At 46.0% G+C, this 23,346-nt stretch overlaps 2 protein-coding genes across 3 annotated transcripts; both read right to left on the bottom strand.

Moving 5' to 3' along the window:
* Positions 1–249: 249 nt before the first annotated feature.
* LOC135814127 (E3 ubiquitin-protein ligase MARCHF5-like) lies at positions 250–8,895 on the bottom strand. The gene is made up of 6 exons (XM_065327193.1): positions 8,411–8,895; positions 6,197–6,374; positions 3,872–4,033; positions 3,262–3,454; positions 2,381–2,574; positions 250–996 (listed from the first exon to the last, which is right to left on the bottom strand). Exons 1-6 carry the CDS (start codon positions 8,653–8,655, stop codon positions 892–894), a joined length of 1,077 nt encoding a protein of 358 aa, XP_065183265.1. The 5' UTR covers positions 8,656–8,895; the 3' UTR covers positions 250–891.
* Positions 8,896–9,586: 691 nt separating this feature from the next.
* On the bottom strand, positions 9,587–18,396 carry LOC135814126 (RNA/RNP complex-1-interacting phosphatase-like). Of its 2 annotated transcripts, XM_065327192.1 has the most exons (11): positions 18,159–18,396; positions 17,998–18,079; positions 16,530–16,594; positions 16,279–16,381; positions 15,931–16,007; positions 14,819–14,856; positions 14,431–14,491; positions 13,402–13,448; positions 13,068–13,140; positions 11,802–11,892; positions 10,716–10,846 (listed from the first exon to the last, which is right to left on the bottom strand). In XM_065327192.1, exons 1-10 carry the CDS (start codon positions 18,176–18,178, stop codon positions 11,820–11,822), a joined length of 639 nt encoding a protein of 212 aa, XP_065183264.1. In that variant the 5' UTR covers positions 18,179–18,396; the 3' UTR covers positions 10,716–10,846; positions 11,802–11,819. The 2 variants fall into 2 exon arrangements, with proteins under 2 accessions (XP_065183263.1, XP_065183264.1); XM_065327191.1 differs by lacking the exon at positions 11,802–11,892 and having other exon boundaries at positions 9,587–10,846; positions 18,159–18,382.
* Between the last annotated feature and the right edge of the window lie 4,950 nt (positions 18,397–23,346).

The raw sequence follows: 23,346 nt of genomic DNA, 5'->3' as shown, positions 1-23,346 counted from the left end.
CGAAAGAGCAGAGGGCGAGAGAGCGGGAGAGCAGAGAGAGAGAGAAAGCGAGCGGGGAGAGAGAGCGGGGAGAGAGAAAGCGAGAGAGGGAGCGAGAGAGAGAGAGAGAGAAAGAGAGAGAGAGGGGGAGCGAGAGAGAGAGCGAGCGAGCATGTCCACCATTCTCATCCAATCAGGGACTTCTCACAAAGGGGAAAAAAGTTCTTTAGTCCCTTTACCCCCCAAAAAATCCCAACACAACGCAGGGTATCATAGCTGACACATCACAAGATCCTACTTCAAAGAAGTAAATACAATTAGCGAAGATGGAACAGTGCAGCAGTAGCAGCAGTAATTAGGTGGTCTTGCTGCCTGTAACCAGTAAGGCAAGACGAGACTAAGAGAAAATGCCACACATGCACACCAGCACATGGAGGAAGAACACATATATACACGTGGATATCACAATGGCAATACGGAAGAAAACAAAAACAAAAGAGAGAAGAACTCGGTAGCGGTGCCATTATTCCTTCCATGGTGCAACAGCAGGATACTACCATGTATTCCTTGCAGTGCTATACACTATTATTGGGTGAAATAGCCACTAAGAGCCTTTAAAATGCAAAACTTACACTCAAAGCGCCCGTGTGTTTCATGAGAACAACATGTAATGACTGAACATGTAATGAGGAGCATGCAGTGTACCAGCCATCCCGCCGCCACCAGGATTACCTGGCTGCTTGGCTGTTTGAAAGGAATTGGATCTATTGTATTGTCGTGAGAGGCAAGACACAAAGCTAGCTTACAAGTCTGGGGGTGCTGGTGTGGTCAAGTGATATGATGTTGCTGTAAAACAACGATGCATGAGTAGTAGTAGGAGCAAGCCGCTGGCGACGTAGCAGCACTTCAAAGTTACAGAAGGCAATCTTCAATGGTCCTCTTCTTGCGACGCTGCTCGGTGCGCAGGTTGCAGTACACTTTGAACGAGCCAGTCAGCATCAGATAAGCCAATCCACCCTGCAGTGGTGTTGACATAGCAGCAGCAGCAGCAGCACATGCATGCATGCATCCAGGCACACACACACACACACACACACACGCACCCCTTGCACACACGCACACACAATAATTTCAGAACAATCAGCACATTACAGCATACCCACAGATGCATAAAGCAAAATTGAGGTTTGAGAAAGTGCTCAAGCTATGAAGAGGAGCCTGCACTGCAGCACACGTTCACAATGATGAACCCGTTATTGTGAACGTGTGCTGCAGTGCAAGAGTACATGCAGAAGGAAACCATGTTCGTTCAAGAATGAAATAAAAGGCACATTTATAATAACTAATCCCGACCCAAGCATGCAATTTCAAGAACGCAGTCAGCCTGCGTGGATTCAGGTGTGAGTTTCGAAGTCTGAAGAAGATGTTGAGCGGCCGCTGCTAGGATGATGACTACACCATAGCTTAGTGGTAGAGCATCACTGTCCATGAGCGAGGGTCGCTGGTTCACGTCCTGGTGGTGACAGTCAATTTTTTCTTCAGACTTTTCCCGTTCACAACTTTCCCGCAAACTAATGCATCGGTATTAGAGTACAATGTACTATTGAAAGTACCCACTGTCACCCAGCCTCATTCAGAATAGCACGATGGAGATACAGTGTAGTGCAGTGAGGGCAAGTGAAATCCCACCCGGGTCCCCATGGATATAATACCCTAGGGACGGGGCCCACATGGATATAATACCCCAGGGACGCGGCCACATGACCCCATTGCTACGAACACTGGCTGTGGTTGTGCTTATGATTTGCTAATGCATAACGTTGATTTCACTTGCAACTTCCCTCTGCATGTTATTACTATACCGTAGAATCCCGCGGATAAGCCCATGGACTTATCTGTTTCACAAGGACATTTCGGTGGGCTTATACGCTGACAGCAACATTGTGCTATTGAAAGTACCAAGGAAGTGAGAAGTACATTGCTGAAAGCCACTATGCAAACAAAAAATAACCGATGATTGTGTTGAAATGTCCAAAAAAGCCCAAAAAACCCACATGTACTACCTGCATGACCCTGGGCTTGTATGACGAAGCCTTGTGATGTTCGAACTTTCCCTGGGCTTATGCGCGGGTGGGCTTATCCGCGGGATTCTACGGTAGTTTATTCAAAGGATGGGAAGATGTACCAATGAACATCCAACAAGATGAAAACAGCACTCCTGCAAAATACACACTTCGTACTAACTACTACATTGTGCTGCTACTTCGAAGTATACTGAAACAAACTTGCACAACCTCAACAACAACAACAACAACAACAACAACAACAACAACAACAACAACAACAACAACAACAACAAAAGCGCTGCCTAAAGCAGCCACCTCCAGCCCCATCTACTCACAGCTAGTGTCTTGCTGATCTGCATCCAGGGGCGATTGCGGAACAAGGCATAGCCGCACAACGCGGAGGCGAAGGGCAGCGACAGGGAGGACGCCAGCCAGAAGCTGTATTCAGAGTCTGGTGTTGGTGGATCTACAGCGATTTCAGCGCGATTCGTATCCTCGTCAGGGTCCGTAAATGGACTAAGGCTGGAATCTGCAGCAGTACATAGCAACAGTAGCAGCAGTAGTAATAACAACAATCGTGGCTTCACCAATGCTAGACAGTGCACATATAGGAAACGCATACTAATGGCTTAGAGATGATAGCTATACCCGTACAAGTTTACACGTATCGAGAGACACACTCCGCACTGAGCCAGGTAGTGGCATACACTAACACTGAGAGGAAAAGAAGAACAGGAAAAACACGACTTCACGGTAGAACACAACAGGAGTGGCCGATGCGAATGCTCATGGCTCCCTTGCTACACTACACACTATGCAACATACAGTCTGGACTAGACCTCCAAACTAAAATCTCCCACTAATGTCTACAAGTACTCGTAATAAATTACACACTGCAGTAAACTGAAGACATGCACTCTCGTAGCTTTTGCAACTGGGACAGCATGTGCAGGCAAGAACAAAGTGTGACAATCCGACCCCCCTCCCAGACTAAGCATAATACAGTCCTGCTCAATGAAGTCCAGGCGTATCCCTCAAGTATGCACTGCGGGTTGCGCAACCCTAGACCTGCGAACACTGGGCTCCGAAATGGTGCAAGGCGCAAACTTGAGTGACACGACTGGATTTCATTGAGCAGCACTGTACATAAACATGTAGATCTACACGAGAGTGTGGAATCTGAGCATGACATACACAGCTCACACACATCGCGTACTTTTGGGTGCAGTGATGCGCCTGGCAAGCTTGCAGGCTCTCTGCCACGACCAGGTGACAAAGCGAGCCGCCATCTCGTCCCATTTGATCATGTTGAATCCGAGGAGGGCCATGGGCGTCAGAGACATGATGAGAGTGGGTATGGAGGCGTTCACTCCGTTCAGCCACTCTTCAGTTACCTCTGGTCCAGCCGCCTGCACGTCAACACACCAAACAGTGGCAGAGATGATCACAGTTTCTCTGGCACAAAGTGCATGCCCATTCTCACAGTGGCCACTTGTAATTGTGCAACCTGCTGATGATGTGGGTACAGTGAAACCTGTCTAAGACGACCGCTCAAGGGACCTTCAAAACGTGGTCTCTGTAACCAGGTGGTCTCCTTATCCAGGGTCATGTGACTGGAAATAGCATTCCTTGGTGCTGATTTCAGTGGTCTTCTAGAACAGGTGGTCGCTTATCCGAGTGGTCGCCTTGACAGGTTTTACTGTATTGAGTGTATTCACACCCCCACAATAACACACATGTGTAGGCAAACAAGCAAGCAGATACACTACTAAAACAGCAGCAGCAGCACTTGCCAACAGCAGCAGTAGCACACAAGTCTACCTTACCACCTGGCTGTAGATGACGCCGAGTCGGAAAGACAGATGAAACAGGCCAGTGCAGCCCATGACGATGACGCTGAACGGGCTGAGCAGGTGCACTGCGTTGTCGCTAGCAGACAACACCCTCTCTGCAATCGATGCCGGGGGCATGATGATCGTGTATGGATACTGTAGCACACAGGACACGAAAAACATATGCACTGCTATTGCATTGCAGTTCGTCAACAATCCACTTCTAGAAACTGTACCGCCCTACCGGAGCGAGAAAAAATAACTACAGTACACCACAAAGCACAAAAACAACAAGAAGAAAGGTGTAGTCTGTAGGGGGATCCGATTGTGTACTCCACAGATCACTGCAAAACGCACAGGAAGCCAAACCACAACAGGAGGTGCTATCGAGCTGATACCTCCTAGTCTCCGGACAGCATGTCATTGACAAGCAGGCACAGAAGGACCAACATGCTGAAGGAACCAACTCATCCAGGATAAAAGTACTGTACTACCACACAAAGTTCAACAACAACTTGATACAGACAGAGGCAAGAAGCAGCTTTGCCCTATTGGCTTAGTGGCTAGTCAACAACAGGGCTTGTGTGGCAATTGTACTGCGCCTAATCCAAGAAGCAGAGAGCTCTTCCATAGTGAACAGAAAGAAGCAGAGAGCTCTTCCACAGTGAACAGAAAGAAGCAGAGCGCTCTTCCATAGTGAACAGAAAAAAGCAGAGAGCTCTTCCATAGTGAACAGAAAGAAGCAGAGAGCTCTTCCATAGTGAACAGAAAGAAGCAGAGAGCTCTTCCATAGTGAACAGAAAGAAGCAGAGAGCTCTTCCATAGTGAACAGAAAGAAGCAGAGAGCTCTTCCATAGTGAACAAAAAGAAGCAGAGAGCTCTTCCATAGTGAACAGAAAAAAGCAGAGAGCTCTTCCATAGTGAACAGAAAGACAGGAATGATGAAATGGCAGCATACTGGTATGAACAAAGTATTGTCAAACGACTAATTTTGGCGGGTGAAAACTTTAGCAATTTATAACATGGCACGAATTTGCAAGGTGAAATTTTAGCGATAAGTTTTCACGTAGGAAGAGAAGAGACTGAAGATTCATGCAACTTTCGATTAGCGTGACTAAACTTTAGCAAAAACACTCCCTTCGCTAAAATTGCCAAAATTTCACCATCGCTAAAATTAGCCAATTCACAGTAGGTTGAGGGAGTTGACAAGTGAGTTGTGCCATTGAGTATGAAGTCGTATTGTAGCGGACCGCAGTCTCTCGCAGGCAAATACAAGGGTCTGGATACGCTATACGCTACGGTATTATCACAGCAGTACAATCTTGTACTTGAAGTAGATGTGCCGCGATATGTGAAACTTTGAAAAGCACCACTACCAATGCACCAGTAATCACACTCATACGACCAACACAGACATGACTGTATACACAGCACAGGACTGCCACAACTGTGCAGGACTGCCACAACTGAACAAACAACACACGTGTCAACTCTGACAGTACAGTGAGATACTCGCACACACTAACTAGAACACGTAGGTCACACAGTAGCAGGCAGCACTACAGACACTACAGTCCAGGATGTTGTACAGGCTTGAGGAAAGGGAGGGGGGATTTGCTAAGACAGGTAGTCAAGCGCACAGCTACATGGCAACGTGATACGAGGAAGGTGGCAAAATCAATAAATTCACGCATGGGGATTGAGATAATAAAAGTGACACATCCTGGATGTAACTCTCGCACGGTGTCCACACTTATCATGCTGAAAAAACCCTAGACAGGCTGCTAGCCGTTGGGGAATCTTTACAACATACAGAAATAAATGATAAACAAGATATACCGTATTTTCCGGAGTATAAGTTGCACTTTAAACACCAGTACATACAGTAATTGATTCACCCTACCAGGGATTCACCCTACCAGGGTCAAATTACCAGTGATAAGCAGGGAAGATGTCTGTATTTTGTGACAACAAATCTGGGTGCGGCTTATACTCCAGTGCGGCTAATACCCTGGAAAATACGTTAGGTACTACAATAAGACAATACGTATACACCAAGATAGCAGCACAGGGAGTGAGTAGTAAAATACGGTATTTTACTATTCCCTGCTGCTACCACAGACACTGTAAGACACCAAGAGGGGAAACAAATAATTCGCATACAACAGTAAACAAGTCAACAAAACTAGCAGCACGTTACACTACCCAGTCCCCTATGACAAATATGTCATGTAGTATTGCACAGCATAACGACACTGCACATGTACTGCACACATGTAGTGGCAGGCCTGCCGCTACGCATTCGGCACACTATCATACCTGACATTGCTCACACCGAACAACTGAATCCGGCCCCTTCTTCTTTTGCTTCTCATCAATCCAGCGCATGATACATGCTCGATGAACCCACTGAGAAGTACCACGACATCGGCACGGCCTACTCCAGACCAAACCAGGCGCATCATCCTCATCACCAAAGCAAATAGTACATTGTCGCCTACACATTCACAAAACAAGGAAAGTGCACGGTGCAGCTTGTTACTACATGCATGATGCTGCCGCCGTGGGCACGTCACTTTACTGGACATGAAAGCATACAGAACAAGCAGTGCTCTTTAAATATCTGTGTGTGTGTGTGTGTGTGTGTGTGTGTGTGTGTGTGTGTGTGTGCGCGTGTGTGTGTGTGTGTGTATGTGGTGCGCACGTTTGTTCGCCACTACGACCGAGATGTTCGCCATCAACATGACCATACTCGCTATTCAAAGGTCTGTTCTCCCTCACTGGAACACGGTTGTACAGTCATGCAATAATATCAAGAGCTTCAGCGGGGACGAGTTACTCAATCTGTGAACACACCTTTGCGGACTCATAAGCGCAGCAGAGAAAAATGAGGCCGAACCTGGTAGAAATGAAGGGTGCAATTTCTCAAAATCAGACCTACAACCAGGCTTGAATGTACATGTACATTGCCGGAGTGCTCAAACTGGCAAGTCATCGAGCTATGCAGCTTGTGTATCGCTGACAATACTACTTCAAAGTACATGTACAGTTGCACACGTGCGCGTTATCAGTAATACCAATACACTGAATACTACATGTACATGTACTGGATGTGAGATAACTAAATGGAGTGATGGGCCGTAGCAGCTGGTCCCAGCGTGCAGTCTGGCCATGGCTACAGCTTGATGTGAAGAGTTGACCCACCTATGTGTGCAAAGCCGGCATCTTTTTGTACGCTATCCTGCTAACGTATGTGTGGCATGCAATGGTGAACAAACAAGCCATTCAGCCAGCAGCTGCATGCCAGTGCATGCTGAAGCATCGGTGCACAGTGCAGTGCAGTCCACATAAAGATGAGTACAGTTTAGTTCACATTCGCTGAGGCACAACGGGATGCCACGTAAGCAGCAACGGGAACCGTCAAGACAATCACGACTTCGATTGACGGCATCAAATGTGAACACCAGGACAGGGAATACAACCGCAATACCGCACAAATCGGGGAGCGACGGAAGAGTTGAGTCTGCTCAATGTTTCATAGCGCATGCAGGATACAAGTGTACCAAGTGGCTGCATTTACCGTGTGAACTGGCGAGGACATCATGTGGCAATGGTAACTTTGCCAAATTTGAGCATTTCAAACACTATGCTCCCTATGTTAACTTGCCAAATGGCTCACATGACCAAGTTGACTAAGAAAGCTACGATTTCATGTCATTCACTTTCTTCAGGGTTAGACCAGAACTGTGTCAGATGAGCTGTTTGCTATATTTGTTTGGGGCAAACAGATTTTCCTTTGACCATTATTAGAAGGGGACAAAGCCCGCAGCTACTGTTTTTTTGGCCTTGTGACAAACTGGTAGTGTGAGAATGATACCGCCTCATGTCAGGAGAAATAATAGTAAGAAAGCACTGACAAACAAGAAAGTTGAGCCACATCATAACCTGTCACAGACGGTGTTTCATGCTTCACGCCAACAGCTACTGCATGCTGTGCCATACGAATCGTAAAGGATTTTACTGCTCGCCTCAGTCTTCCCGGCAGGCTTTTACGCCCCATATCATCAGCGTTACGTCGAAAGTGAACTTTGTAGACTGGCCGGATACTGTAACTAAGCCACAATCATGCTCTGCTTTTGGAGAATTTTCTTGGGGGGGGGGGGGGGGGGCTGCCCCAGTCGTCCTCCCCACTTGGGCTGGACAATGATTATGTACTGTTGTGGACATGGAAATCCAGTCGAATGACTGGGGCCGGCGGCCCTCAGCACGCACAAAACGTAGCATGCAGTGTCATGTTGATCTGATGCGACCAGCGCGCTGCAGCGCATAAATGCATGTGTGTACCGCATACCCATGGCTGCATGGCCAGCGCCCTGGGGGCGCTAGACGTGCGACCGGATTTCCATGTCCACGACAGTACATTGTCCCGACCCGCTATTACTGGCCTGTGAATTGTGTACTGATCCCCACCACTGTCACCACTATCCAGCGTGGCACAAAGCCACATTTCAGCATCAGTGCCCATACACTCACATATTGCTTTCAGTATCAGAGAGACCAAACGACTCAGCACTAATGCTCTTCACAGGGGCGACCTCGGTGGGTGCGCTGGGTACGCTGGTCCTCCGAAATTTGAGCACAAACTCAGAGTCATCACCACCTTGATTCCTTGCAGGGCTTGAGTGCCTTACTGCTCCAGCGTGTAGCTCTGGGTAGCCACTACTATTGTAACTAGCAGCAGATAACTCCTCAACAGATGCCCTGCCACCATACGCCATTGCGTGTTGTCCACTCCTGCAAAACTACAAAAAGCAGGCTGAGTTGGTGACTAACGGGAAAGTTAACTACAGTACAGGAAATTTCGTCAAGCTAGGCTACACAACATGCTTTTGTTGAAAGAAAGTGAGTCGAGTACAGTCTGACAAGCACTAGCAGTTTTCCTTGCTGAAATGGCAGAATGTAGGTTCCAGAGATGACGGGTCTGACTGTAGTCGATCGATTTGAGAGTCAAAATGAGTGTTGAGTGTTGTCCAACGAGATACTACTTCTGGAGCTGAGTGATAGTAGTATGACGTGATTTGTATAGTGCACGTAGACTCTACGTCTCCCCGGGTTTTCACGAATGTCAATCAATGACGTTTTGCATTTGAAAGGGCGGCGCCGCAGAAGTTTGGCCGCCGCCCCAGCCCTGTATGACGTCACATAGCCTTCAAGAGTCAAGACAAGACTCAACACATGCATGACATGTACGAGTAAGTCTGTATCCTGATATGCGCATATGCGTGAACTATCACGGTTTATCTAATACTGTAATACTAGTTTTGAACTAGTATTGGGTTATATAATACCATGAGTAGAATGATGTAAAGATGGCTTGTGCACTCTCACAAAACACAGCAATCTGGGTTTGCAAAAGAAGAGAACAGGATGCTTGGCATGCATGAGAAAAGTCACTCAGAAAACACAATGTTATCATAGACATACACAGGCGCTAGGCTAGACAAAAGCACAAAGCCCGAAGGAGACTGGGCAACCTGTGGACTTCTTTGGAACCTAGCGCAGTGTACGATTCCAGCCGGGAGCCATACAGAGATGTGCATATGAGCGACTTCCGGGCATGAAAACGGCAACTATACCCAGAGTCGGCGCACCAAGTTTTCTCACTACCCACAGTCTATTCCTCACACAAGAACTCACACAATTGACAAATTCATTAAAAAAAATCCTTCCAGGGGCATAAGCTGCAGAATTCATATAAAAACATCAAACTGACTGTAGGGTGGAGAAATAGCAGACATAGCAGAAATAACAGCATAGCAGTCGGTACCGGTAAGTGTGGCAAGACAGTCAAAGCACCTATGCACTACACACACACACATACACACACACACACACATGCGCGCGCGCACGCACGCTCAGTGCGGAGGACCCACATCCGTTTTACACATTCGTTTTTGGTCACGCCTAATGTAGGAGATAAGCTTCATAAAATAAATTAATAACACGCTAGAAGCTACAGAGAAGAAAGCAAGACTGATGACACATTCCTTTTTGTACATATTTCATATTTCAGAGGACACCATAAACTTCAAAAGAAAATTGGTCAGAAAAAAGGATTCTTCAGCAAGGCCTAATTTCGGAGGTATGTTGATAAGTGACTCCACCAGGGAGATCAGATCATGAAACTACTAATACGGGGCAGGTGAGTGACAATGAACTAAGGAACGGTGGCACTATAACGTTAGAGTAGGGTGGTGAGCACACTATCAGTAACCATTAGACCTAGAGTGATGTTTGCTGCTACTGCTGCGACTAGAACGCCAATCGCCTTGTCCACTATACTGCTGCTGCTGCTGCTGCTGAGCTCTGGACCCATGGCGGCTGCTGCTATGACTACCGGTAGACACACCATATGTTGCAGCTTGATGGGTACTATTCGAGTGTGTGTCGCCATCGCCAAACTGCTGGCGAGAATGAGATTGACGAGGCCGGGAGTAATACTGGGATTGCCCGTAGCTGTCTTGCTCGTCCCTTCGCCGTGACTTGGAATGATGTGCGCGTGGCTTAGACGTTGCTGCGGGGCTGTGCCGACTAGAGTCGCCGCCGTAAGGATGGTGCGGTTGTTGGTAGTAGCTTTCAGCCCGTGCTGTGGTCTGTGGTGCAAAGCGTGTGGCCGGGAGTCCTCCGGAGGGATTCCACGAGGAACCCCTACTTTGGCTGTAACCACGAGAAGTGTACGAATCAGAATAGGAGCTAGCGAAACGCTCATCACGTCGCACAGCAGCAGCCGGGGCAGGAGCTTCGTATCTACCGCCACCCTTGGCCCATCCACCAGCATGTCCGCTTCCCGCGTACGAGCCGCCGCTACTGTAGTGCTGAGTCTGCCTGGCTGGGTAATGCCTGCCACCGCTCTGTTGCAGTGCATGATCAGGCGCCTCAACTTCGTCCTGATAGTTATCAGTTACCAAGCTGCAGGGAACGAAGAATGAGAGAAAGAAGCACATGCCACGTAAACAGACACACCAGGAGAATCGGAAGTGATGGGAAGACGTCAGCGAACACCAAGAACGAAGCGAGCACACCTATACCACACTGAAACAGTCAACGGTAGACACAAGTGGAAAGAAGAAAATGAACAACCACCCACTCACCCACCCGCATATCAAGAACATGCAAGGAGCAAAGCACCCCCGGCAACAGAGAAACATAAAATCAATGTACTAGTATCTACCGGAATGCAAGCCGTACCTTTTACATCAAACTTCAAGGCCGAAAAGGCCTGCGACTTACAAATGAGCATGGCTTAGCTTGCTCAAGTGAACAAAATGAAACCATATGGAAGACTTATTGGGAAAGAAGGCCACTTGCCTACTACTCTTTCTCTCCGAAACCCTAACTTGCAAGCCAGATAAGGGGCCATCCGTAAATATAGATATTTATTTAGAAACGAAAACTAGTCGTTTAGGGGGGAGAGGGTTGAGCGCCAGTTCGTTTCTCGAAAAATATCGATGTACATTTTGCATGCGTGAGCATGTCCAGAAAAAAGACCAAAAATATCGATACTATGTACCATTTGTATGTGTTCGTTTCTCAGGGAGGGGGGTTGAAGAGAAACGACTAGTTTTCGTTTCTAAATAAATATCGGTATTTACGGAAGGCCCCTAAGAAAGAAAGAAAGAAAAAGAAACATCAGTCACACCACCAGGACGCGAACCGGGGACCTTGCTATCTACAGTGTAGCTTGCAAGTGTTGAGTTTCGGAGAGAAGAAGATCAGGGGCCAGGCGGCCTAAGATATTTCCTAATTCTTGGATTTTTCATGAAGTCCAAAGTTGAAACTGCAATACGGAAAACATCACGGGGTGAAATACGGCAGGTACAATGAACACAAATCCCTCACAGGGTCATAGACTAACTCCGCTCACCTCTATGCCTAGACTCCTTCATCGTTTCAATTTCCATACCCTGGCGAACTGCCCACTCACATTCACCAGTCTTTTTGCTAAAGCAGCTTGCCTTTACAAGTGACACCACAGGAATATAGAGCGGTTGCCTCGTTGTACAGTAAAATACCCCTAATCCTTCGAATTCCTCAGAACCAGGATTGCAGGAACTCCCGTCTACCAAGCACCTTTCTCGCCCTCTCAAGTCACAAAAAAGGCTTTTCACTGAAAAACGGCATCAAAATTTTAATTGATTGACACAAAACGTGTTGCTTGCAATCCTTGCATGCAGCTGCAATACAAGCATGAGTTGCGGGCAATTCCAAGTTACAGGCAGTGCCTGGTCCCAACATGCCTAGATAACGGGAGTTCTACAGTACTGAGTTAATGAAGAGTGCAGTGTACACTAACAATAATTAGTAATTACCTATCTCAAGTAAGGTAAACTAGCATCACATAAATCTCAGGCAGTGGTATCACACCCTGCTAGCATGGCACAGCCATGGCAGACCCGTGGAAGCACGATCAGATTGTTCGAGCCCAGCATCTACAGTGCTGGCCAGAGAAATCCAACGTCATCAATAAAGCAGCGGCGCGTTCGAGTGCACAGACGAGTATGTGTAATGCTAGGGCTGCGTAGCGCCTGGCGCTGTTTTATTCATGAGGTTGGATTTCTTTGTAATGCTAGGGCTGTGTAGCGCCTGGCGCTGTTTTATTCATGAGGTTGGATTTCTTTGGCCAGCACTGTACTTCAGAATCAAGTATTATGTGGATGTACATTTGCTACTGGCAGCCATACAAAGTGAGCGCGTTCGATTTTGCCAACGAATCGATGAGGAATCCATTCATGAATCGCCCCTGGCTATTCACATCAACCCATGTGAATAGGGTGAATGGATTCCAAACCGATTCCAGGGCTCATGACATGAAATCGAACGACGAGATTCCATTCATGAATCGATTCATGGCAGTAATCGAACGCACTCACTGAGTACAGCACTCTGAGAGAACATGCCATGCATTGCCACCGGTGTACCGGTCGCAAACACGCATGCTACACTGCTGCTGCTGCTCTGATTCCACATTGGCATGGAGCACATCATTGAACACAAGTGACGCCATTGTAACGATGCTAGCACTGCATAACGATTCATCACCCGGTAGAAACCACATGTACGGTGTGTGATTATCTTTCAACAACATTTCTGTCCAAGACTATAAACTAGAGCAACACTCAACACTACTTACAATGCAGCATTATCACGAAGAGCCTGGACGTACTCCGTACGATCAATGTCATGGCCTCGACTTTCAGTCACGGCTGATGAGAGAAACACGGAAATTCAAACAGTAAAGTTTACAACAACAGGAAGGAAAGCCAATTCCATGAGCAGGAAAAGAAGTGCTTACTATAAGTATCGGAGTGGTGCGGGAATACCCGTGGTTCCCTACAACCGGATTGGATCGGGCTAACAGGCGCAGCAATAGCATGGAATGAGACACCACTACAGATATGCAACCACTCAGAATGTAGGCACAGGCCAATAGGAGTACATCGTAAAATGTATAGTGTTCTACTTACAAGAGACAGCTTCGTCTACATTCATGCCATGATGCTTCATAAGGTACCTATAAGTAATAGGTGAGTGCGGCAGTATGAATGAATACAGAGAGAGAGAGAGAGAGAGAGAGAGAGAGAGAGAGAGAGAGAGAGAGAGAGAGAGAGAGAGAGAGAGAGAGAGAGAGAGAGAGAGAGAGAGAGAGAGAGAGACACACACACACACACACACACACACACACACACACACACAGACAGAGACAGAAACAGATACACACACAGAGACAGAGACAAGGGTTAAAAGGAATATTAGTAGTATTATGATTAGGGGTGTGCACGGGTAGTCGGGTACCCGTGCTACCCGTGGGGACCTCGTGTAGACGGGTACAGAATAGTACATGAAAACCTGAAGTCGCAGACGACATTATGTACAGTGCACGTGTACAAATTCATGTAATACTCCGCATGTCTACCCAGTGTGTAAGGGAAGGGGTGCATTGTGGTGTTACCATGGAAACATTACCCGGTCGGGTACCCGTGGAAAACTACCCAAACCAGATACCCGAAGAAAATGCTACCCGAATCAGCACTAATTATGATGTGTACAATGTGTACACAGCCATTGCACCAGTACGTTCACTGCTGGATTTGTAGACCCACAACGGCCACCCGTGTTCGTATGTACATAGGCAAGAGCAAGGTAATACATAACCACTAAGTATCTGATGCACATAGTATTCTGTACGTGCAAGCAGATGGTGGCACACAAAATCAAGGAAGAGGTTGTATGTGTGTGTGTGTGTGTGTGTGTGTGTGTGTGTGTGTGTGTGTGTGTGTGTGTGTGTGTGTGTGTGTGTGTGTGTGTGTGTGTGTGTGTGTGTGTGTGTGTGTGTGTGTGTGTGTGTGTGTGTGAGAGAGAGAGAGAGAGAGAGAGAGAGAGAGAGAGAGAGAGAGAGAGAGAGAGAGAGAGAGAGAGAGAGAGAGAGAGAGAGAGAGAGAGAGAACAAATAAGAGTGGGTGCACACATGTGCTCGTGTGCAATGAAGTTCTTACTGGCTGAGAAGGTAGCCAGTGCGATTCACACCATGTGTGCAGTGCACAGCAACACACGAATCTGTACAGAGACAACAACAGATAAACTGGTATCAGCAGCATGTCAGCACATTATGCAATGCTGCTATGCAGATACCAGTAGATGGATGGAAAATATGCAATGCTGCTATGCAGATAGGTATTCATCTTGCCATGGTGAAATAATATTCAAAATACGCAATGCTGCTATTCTGATAGGAATCCATCTTGTCATGGGGAAAAATGGCCTGGACGATGACCAATGCACAGTACACTTTCGTTGCGAAAGCAAGCAGCAAAGGAAGAACATGTCATTTCAAGCAAGCTCGCTCAAACAATACTCTGAAAATTAATAGCAAAGGCCACTTACCTTTGTAGGAAAAGCACTTCCTTAGCTGCTTGTTAAATCTGCGAATACAAGAGAAAACATATGGGAACGAGTTATGAAGCAACTATCCACGCGTGTAACAAGATCATAAGCAGTCAGACAGTGCGATAACAGGGCACAAAACTGACAGGCTACTGAGACATTCCACGACCTGAGACCTAGCTCTCACACACCTCCAGATAATTCAAACACTGAGATGGGTCGGCAGAAACCTTATAGCTCCAGGCGGTTCAATAGTACCCATCGCAATCCAGTTACATGTACTTTCCACTAGTGTCCTACTGTACACATGGATAGCATATTGCATTGCAAAGGCGATGATCAACCAAAGTCGGTAGATCTGTGCTCTTCTTTCAGTTCTTGCAGTGATAGATCTACTCTACTTAGTGTTACGAAATCAAACACTAGACAGTCACATGACAATGGGTACAGCAGGGCAGGAAATATTGAAAGTCAACAAAATGTCAGTGCATTAAAAATGTCAGCTTCCAGGACCAAAACACTTCCGACTGCAATCAATTTCAGTTTGTACTGCTCTTGCCCATATGCCCTGTTATACTGCATCTGGAAATCAACACTTCAGCTGCAGCCAGATATGCCTCGAAGGCTCAGACCGAAACCAGCCAAAAGCAAACATGCACCGACTACTTGTTTGTCTGCAGTAGGCCAACACCACCCGAAATAGGAGCAAGTACAACAGAGCTCTTGTTCAAAGGAGAGCAAGACGGCACAGGGGCCTCCTACTCCAGCATGGTGGATTCTCCTGGGTAAAGGCCTCACCCTCGAACAGGGAATCTAGGACAGTGCAGTGGCCGTGCAACAAGCCTCCAAAGGCCCTTATCAATCTTTACTTGGATAGCATGTTGTAGGGCTGCACTCAATACAGAACATTGCATCCCAAAGTATGCTGCAATACTCTTCTTTCTGGCCTTGACCCCCCCCCCCCCCCCCCCAACGCACACACACATTATCCCAGTTCGAACCCTGGTGTAAAAACCACAGCGTGGCAACAAATACAATGTAGCGTCAATTATTGTCAGATACGTTTCTAAGGAAAAGGAGAAGATTCTCAACAGATGATGTTATAAACTCACAGTCCACATATTCGACGATCAGGTGTTTGCCGACCAGGAACTTTAAGTTTGTAGTGGTATACACCGTCTGGTAAATGCTGGACACAGTCACAGGCAGAAGAACATGGACCAACACAACAATGGGATAGTGAAACGAAAAAACACGAGATCCAGGCCTAAGCTGCTGGGCCAGTCACTTTTCTGGTTGGCGTGGCTCAAAAAACAAGCTGCATGTAGACACATACACACCAGTACAGCTCCACATTGTTCTGTACTGGTACTTGCTTGCTTACGAGATATTGAAAAAAGAAGGGAAAATGGACTTTGTAAATAGAGAAGACAGCAAAGAGGAACATTTCATTTACTTACACTCTTTGTGTAGTAGCGGTTTGTGAAGGTGAGATCAATCACGCACGTGACGTTCGCACCCAGTTTCTCCCTGACCTGGGTGACAAGCATTTCAGGTGTAAACCTGAAACACAGTGAAAACGACCAACATAATGCCACCATGAACATCTTTATCAGCAACACAACTTGTGACAAGTGGACTACATTGCACATTGAGGAGTGAAAAACTAAGAAGCTTCCTGCATGGTGCGTGGCAGGGGGTAGCAACTTACTGTTCGTGCTCCTCAAGAAGATCTTCATCCGCGCCATTGTCAAAGCGCGTTCCTTTATTATACACCTATAGACACAAAGGGGAAAACAATGCACCTTAAACACCATGCTTATGCAGTAGTTCTCCAGCACAAAGTGACTGGGTCATCTTTTCAAGATGAGAGTTTGCACATATGGTCGCTCAGGATTGTGCTGTCCCTCTAGGTATACGTACAAGACTTAGTGCTATGTCACAGCAAGGATGGAGTCATGGCAATGCTGGCTTTCGGATCCACTCGCACGCTCTCAATCTGTTTTCCATGTCAATGGCTGCCATGTGACACATTCAAGAGACAAGACAGTGGGTCTTCAAGTGCCCATAGCTGGGTGCACGAGAGTTGTTTGCCTGATGGCAAAAATTAGGCCAACAACAACTGGTTCGAGTCCTGGTGGTGAGTCAATTTTTTCTTCAGACTTTTCCTGTTTGCGTCTTTCCCTCAAACCAGTGAATATTTTATGATTTGGGGCTCCCCGCGTGCTAGTTTGTACGTGAAGTGTGTGGGTTACAGTGAGGGCTGCGTCCCACCCACCTGTGTGGATTCACAGGAAGTGTGAGTTTAGTTACGAAGTCTGAAGAAAATGCTGAACGGTCTCTGCTGGGATAACGACTACACCATAGCTCAGTGGTTAGAGCATCGCTGGCCTTAAGCGAGGATCCCTGGTTCGAGTCCTGGTGGTGACAGTCAATTGTTTCTTCAGACTTTTCCTGTTTGCGTCTTTCCCTCAAACCAGTGAAGAACAAATTCAGAAATATTTATCTGAAAATTTCCTTCGAGTGAAATGTGGCCGTTGGGTATCAGCCAGCGTTGCTGGCAACTGTAATAATTTCACAGGCCACATGTAAAACATGCTGGTTTTATAGGCGATTCACACGACAGGCACTTGCACGTTTTCCAACGAGTGATTCACCAGAAAAGTGACTGCGTGGATTCACACGGCTGCACTCAACGACAGGCACGTTTGCATTTTTGAATGATTCACCCACCAGTTGCCATGAGTATTTCAAATTTTCAAAACATGCATACAATAATTATCATGGTGAAGAGCCGCATCAAAAATCAAGTCTTGTTTCGCGCTTTTTTGGTGTAAATGTACTCGTGCCTGCCACGATTATCGTGAACGTGGGCCCCCAGCTCGCTTGCACGTTCAGCCACTTTTCTCTTTCACAGGTGAAATACCATAGCAATGTTCCGGTGCACATGGAGTTGCCTGTCGTGTGAATCGCCTATTAGTTCGCCATTTGCGAGCACCTGCACATTTGCACCTGGAAATGTTTGCAACTGGAGTCCATTCATTACTTTTTTTTCTATTTCAGGTCTACGATTCATGCCAGCTTACTTTTGCGATTTCACGCCCATCGTGAAAATGGCAAAGGTTGGCATTCATTACAATCAGTGTACATGATAGAGATAGTCAAGCTGAGAGTCTCACCTCACAGAGTGGCGTTTTCACAGCAATCATACGCTCACCGCCAACCTCCAGCAGTTTGTGGAAAGGCGTGTAATCCCTCCATCTATGAGTACACCGTCAAATCATCAGCTTACAGTTCCCTGACAATAAGCAGGAACATGAACTGTGTGAGGAATACTTACCTGTCAGGGATTTTACCCATTGTATTCCAAATTCTGCGTGCCTAAAAGGGTTTGGTACTACTAAAGATCGTATTTTCTATGAACTAAACTTGACGCAAAAGTCTGAACTGGCTCCTTGCGCCTGCACCCTGGCCTGAAGGAAATACTAATGCTGGGAGTGTTTCCTTGATCTCTTTGACATAACCTTTATTTCAAATGAAGGAAAAACAATCGAAATCGAAACAGCTACAGATCGACGTTACGTCGAAAGACGGGCCATGCATGCGTCAGGGTAGCAAGCTACGTAACGACCTTTTTACGTACATGACCAGATGACTGTACGACGTCGTACTTGTACTTTGTCTTTGCCTATGTCTATGTATGTATGTTTTTTGTTGTTGTTTTTTTTTCACTTCTGAGTAAAATCAGTGAGCATGTCATGAAAATAAATCCGAGAAGAAAGAAAAAGGCCCAACCCATGCCAGTTATTAAATAAAAAATTTTGGACTTACGGGGGTCGCCATGGCAAATAATTAATAAACATAAAACTGCACACGTTCGGGCTCTCCGCCTTCTCAGTATAACGTATGTAGCCTACAAGACTAGTACAAAGTCAGATATGTCATTATGATTGAGTACAGTGTACAAGTAAGTTAAGTACTCAAGTAGCCTACAAAGTCATGTAGAAGTCGTGCAGTCACCATAACAAATTAACAATACATCAAGAGTACATAAATGTACTCTTGATGTCATGCATAAATGCAAATACAAAATACATAAACCATGAAGAGCCGGGTCATTGTACATTGTACATGTACTTTGGTGACTGTCTTGTCCTGATAAAATGCAAGCTCAGTTCAAATCAGGGAGTAGTAAAATATTGTATTTTACTACTCCCTGGTTCAAATGTATCACTGTCAGTTGCCAGTTTTGTTGAGTGCCTACACAAAATTATCCTTTTTATTGCTGAACCCACAAATTGTGCTAGAGCCACAGATTGTAAAGAACCATTCGGAGTAAAAATTAATAAGGCTTACGATGCCGGTTAGTGCTAGTTGTACAGATCCACGAAATCCCGTAGACCCGGTTGGGTGTTGAATGTGCAGGACCCTTTTGTGTTTTGTTTTCTGCTATTTCCACTACCGAAGAAATGGGCCCTGAAGGAATTTCATACGAAATCCTTTTTCTGACAAAGATCTAGCTAGTCATTACTACTGAGTTCTAACCAAAGTGAAGAAGCTGGAAAAGCGATTGCTTGCCAATAAATTATGAGGCTATTAAAGCGGTCAAATGCGCATGCATAGCACACAATGAACACCCAACCGGGTCTACGGGATTCTACGGGATTGCGTGGATCTGTACAACTAGTACTAACCGGCATAAGGTCTTGCAGGATATAGAACAGAACAACAAGGACAATCAAGGGTCGTTTGCTGCGACTTCAAGTGAAGCTTCATGCTCTCGCAATCATCAGGCAACAGTTGCCTGATAATTTAATATTGCAGGATATAGAACAGAACAACAAGGACAATCAAGGGTCGTTTGCTGCGACTTGAAGCTTCATGCTCTCGCAATCATCAGGCAACAGTTGCCTGATAATTGCGAGAGCATGAAACTTCAAGTCGCAGCAAACAAGCCTAGATTATCCTTGTCGTTCTGTTCTGTACTGCGCTCTGCCTCCGCGGCGTTGAGCACTGTCAGCACACTGGGTACACCCTCCGGTAATATTGCAGGATAATAAAATTGCCAAGCATGCCTACAAATCTGCAGAACATGCCTTTGAATATGGAATAGGCCAACATATTGCCGATTATCCGCACCCCACGGGGCGCGGGCTGTCTCCAGGGGGTTCAGATGAGAAGAATGTTCGGATAAGGGAGCGGCCACACGTCAGATAGCATATTTTTATGCAAATATGTTTCATTCTCTTCGGCAGTACATGACTAACACGAACTATATTGAAAAGGCGACGAGGAGACAATAACTTTATTAATGCGATTAATAGTATAAGTGAAGCGGACATTACAAAATGATGAATGAGAATACATGTATCTAAAATGGTTGTTCCTAATCGATTTTCTTGAGACTATCATCAGGGAAAAATCGTCTCACAATAGAGGCTATACGGAGAAACAAACTACTTCAGTACTTATAGGTTATAGGATAGTGGGAAGTATACAAGGTGAGAAAATGTCACAAAACTGAGACTCTTCACCTAGCATTCACACACGTATTCATTCGCATACACCTACACTTCACAGTTCCTCACTCTATCACATTCACCTGCTTCCACGCCTTCATTTCACTCACCTTTTGTAGTAGCTCACACCGTCGGAACACTCTCACATCTTTTCTTCTAATTTCTTTCGTCTTCTCTCCCACTTTAGTTTTTTTTTTCACACCTCACCTTGTATACTTCCCACTATCCTATAAAGTAGTTTGTTTCTCCGTATAGCCTCTATTGTGAGACGATTTTTCCCTGATGATAGTCTCAACGAGAAAATCGATTAGGAACAACCATTTTAGATACATGTATTCTCATTCATCATTTTGTAATGTCCGCTTCACTTATACTATTAATCGCATTTATAACGAACTATAATTATTGTAGGCGCACTCCAGTTCCTCAAAATGACACTATCGTTATACATTTTGACTCCAACCTGTTGTAATACATGTACGTCTTATCAAGGGCTAGCCGTCATAATAATAATCAGTGAGAAAAAATAGAAAAAAAAGAGTAGATAAACAAGAGTGTGCAACACCGCGCGCATTAGGCCTTTCCGGATTATGCGTTTGCATATTTTTGCATTTTGGGGGTCAAAATGCATTTTGTCCATTTTGACCCACTTTGGGCCAGGGAGTCGTAAAATACCGGTATTTTACTACTCCCTTCCACGCGATAAAAAAATTAATACTTCACGGTCACCATGAATGGTCACCATGGTGCCAAATGTCACGCGACTAGCTGTCGCCATTTTGTTACCATGGCAACGGTGGCATTTTTTGTGCTTTTTGGGTAAAATTTTGCATTTTCTTCAAGAATATTTTTGATTTATAGGGGTTTTTCAAAACACTTTCCATTTCCATTTTAGACCAGGAAAAAACGCATAATCCGGAAAGGCCTACCTAGCGCGCATCTTTCCTAGCTGGACGCAGATACTACTTTACTAGTAGCCCGGCCCACGAGGGAAATTATTGCTGACGTCACCTTTTTACAGATCACGCGCATTTTGCTGCAGAGCAGTGTGAGAACACGTGCTGGGTATCGCCTTTGTAATGTAAAACCTGGCCTAGTGCATGAGGCAAAACTTCCCAACATACTCGCAGCGTGTGCGTCGTAGAAAGATTACGTCAACAATAATTTCCGCCGTGGGCCAACCCATCCACGAGTTGTATACTCTTCTCATGGATTGCTTGAATGGTGCTCCGAGTGGGAAAAATCAGCAAAAATCTCAATGAAAAAGCCGTGAGTGCTAATTTTTGTCCAGCCTGATCAGGCGATCCGGGCAATCTATCATCCGGATTGTTGACGTCCGGATCATCGGCGTTCTACTGTACATGAAATGGGTTTCATGCAGTACAGTGAGAGTGCCGATTATCCGCACGCCTCGGGGTTCGAGTCCAGGGGGTTGGGTGAGAAGAATGTTCCGGGACTGAAAAAGGAGAATCAGTCACATATCTATCTAAAACACACATACTACCAAGAGTCCACAGTCCCCCGGCTCCCGGGATCTCTTGATACTACCGGTAGCCTCCCTGCATGTTTTCCTCATTTCCATTCTCTTCGGCAGTCCAACAGGAAATTGTTGGCGACCTCCTTTTGCAGCTACTCAAAATGACACCGTATCTTTTTACATTTTGACTCTGAACCTTTTCACAGTTTCAACGCAAGGAAGCATTTCGGATAGTTGACGTTCGGGTAATCAGCATTATGTAATTACATGTCCCTATTCCGATACACACAATATGTACAGGCAAGGAGCTCTCTACACGTAATACCAAGAGTACATAACCCAAGAGTGTGCAACTCCAGCTATGGGGTCTGCGACGGCAGAACTTCACATCACGTGATGAACCCGTACACATTATTTGCACTCTGTGCATGATAGATACAGGGTTGTACCCAGCCCAGCTTTGGGTACAAGTTCTCTTGTGGTCACTTTGCACTGTTTGCCAGCAAAACCTTTAACCATGTCACGTGATGTGAAGTTCTGCCGTCGCAGCACAGCATAGAGGTTGTGCAGGCAGTTGCACACTCTTGGGGTTATGTACTCTTGGTGATAGAGAGGTTTAGTCCCACGTAATCCGTGGGTACTTTACGTGTGTGTACCACGTGATACTCAGTGACCCACGTACAGGCGTTTTCTGATTCACGACATACCGTGTATGGAGGCTCACCCACGTTCCGCCAGAACGTGGGTGAAAATCAGAATGGAGCGCATTGTGCGAGCTGTGAGGGTGCTCAGCTGAAGAAGTTTCCGAAGCACGAAATCAAAATATTGGATGAGCTTCTTAGGCCCGGGTAGCTTCGTCTTTGACCAGGTTTGGGCCTTTCGCTTTATGCTTTTGTTTGTTCCGTGTAACTAAACACAACATTGCAACGTGGGTGCCCTTCATCCACTTTACGTGGATCACCCACGTACGCGTTTCCGTTACGTGGGAACTAAACCTCCCTGATACCAAAAGTATATAACCCCCCAAGAGTGTGCAACTCTGTCTCCGACAGCGAAAACTCACATCACGTGTCTCAGGTACGTTTCGTACTACATGTACATACAAACGTAGGATGGCGTGCGTGCAACCCGAATATCTGCCTTGATCATGATCATGCTGGAGATTTGCATACCCGCAGTGAGTTTTCGACAGAGAGCGCTTTTTTTAATAATTAGGGAGGTTCCGGAGTACGATTTTTCGTGCCAAAATCCGTAGAGGTGCTACGGATTTTATACGTCGTTTTCGAGCAGTGAAATGTTCCGGAGTACGGAACTTATGTGTATGCCGTCATTGCCAAGGTTGCGATCACAAACACGTCACATTTCCGTGCTATGCCTTGTTATTTTGAAAACTTGTACAGAAATCAAGGGTGTCATCGATTGGCGAATTTGGATCGAGTGCGAGCAGGCGGTGTGGTCTGAACAACGCTGGCCCAATCGAACACAACAAGGGTGTAGTACGCAAAATGTACGCATATCGTACAAAGATTCTG

This window comes from Sycon ciliatum, chromosome 4 (genome assembly GCF_964019385.1).
Source record: "Sycon ciliatum chromosome 4, ocSycCili1.1, whole genome shotgun sequence".
In the NCBI taxonomy this organism is placed as follows: domain Eukaryota; kingdom Metazoa; phylum Porifera; class Calcarea; order Leucosolenida; family Sycettidae; genus Sycon; species Sycon ciliatum.
Note: the sequence above shows the minus strand (reverse complement) of the source record. Positions and strands in the feature narration are given on the sequence as shown.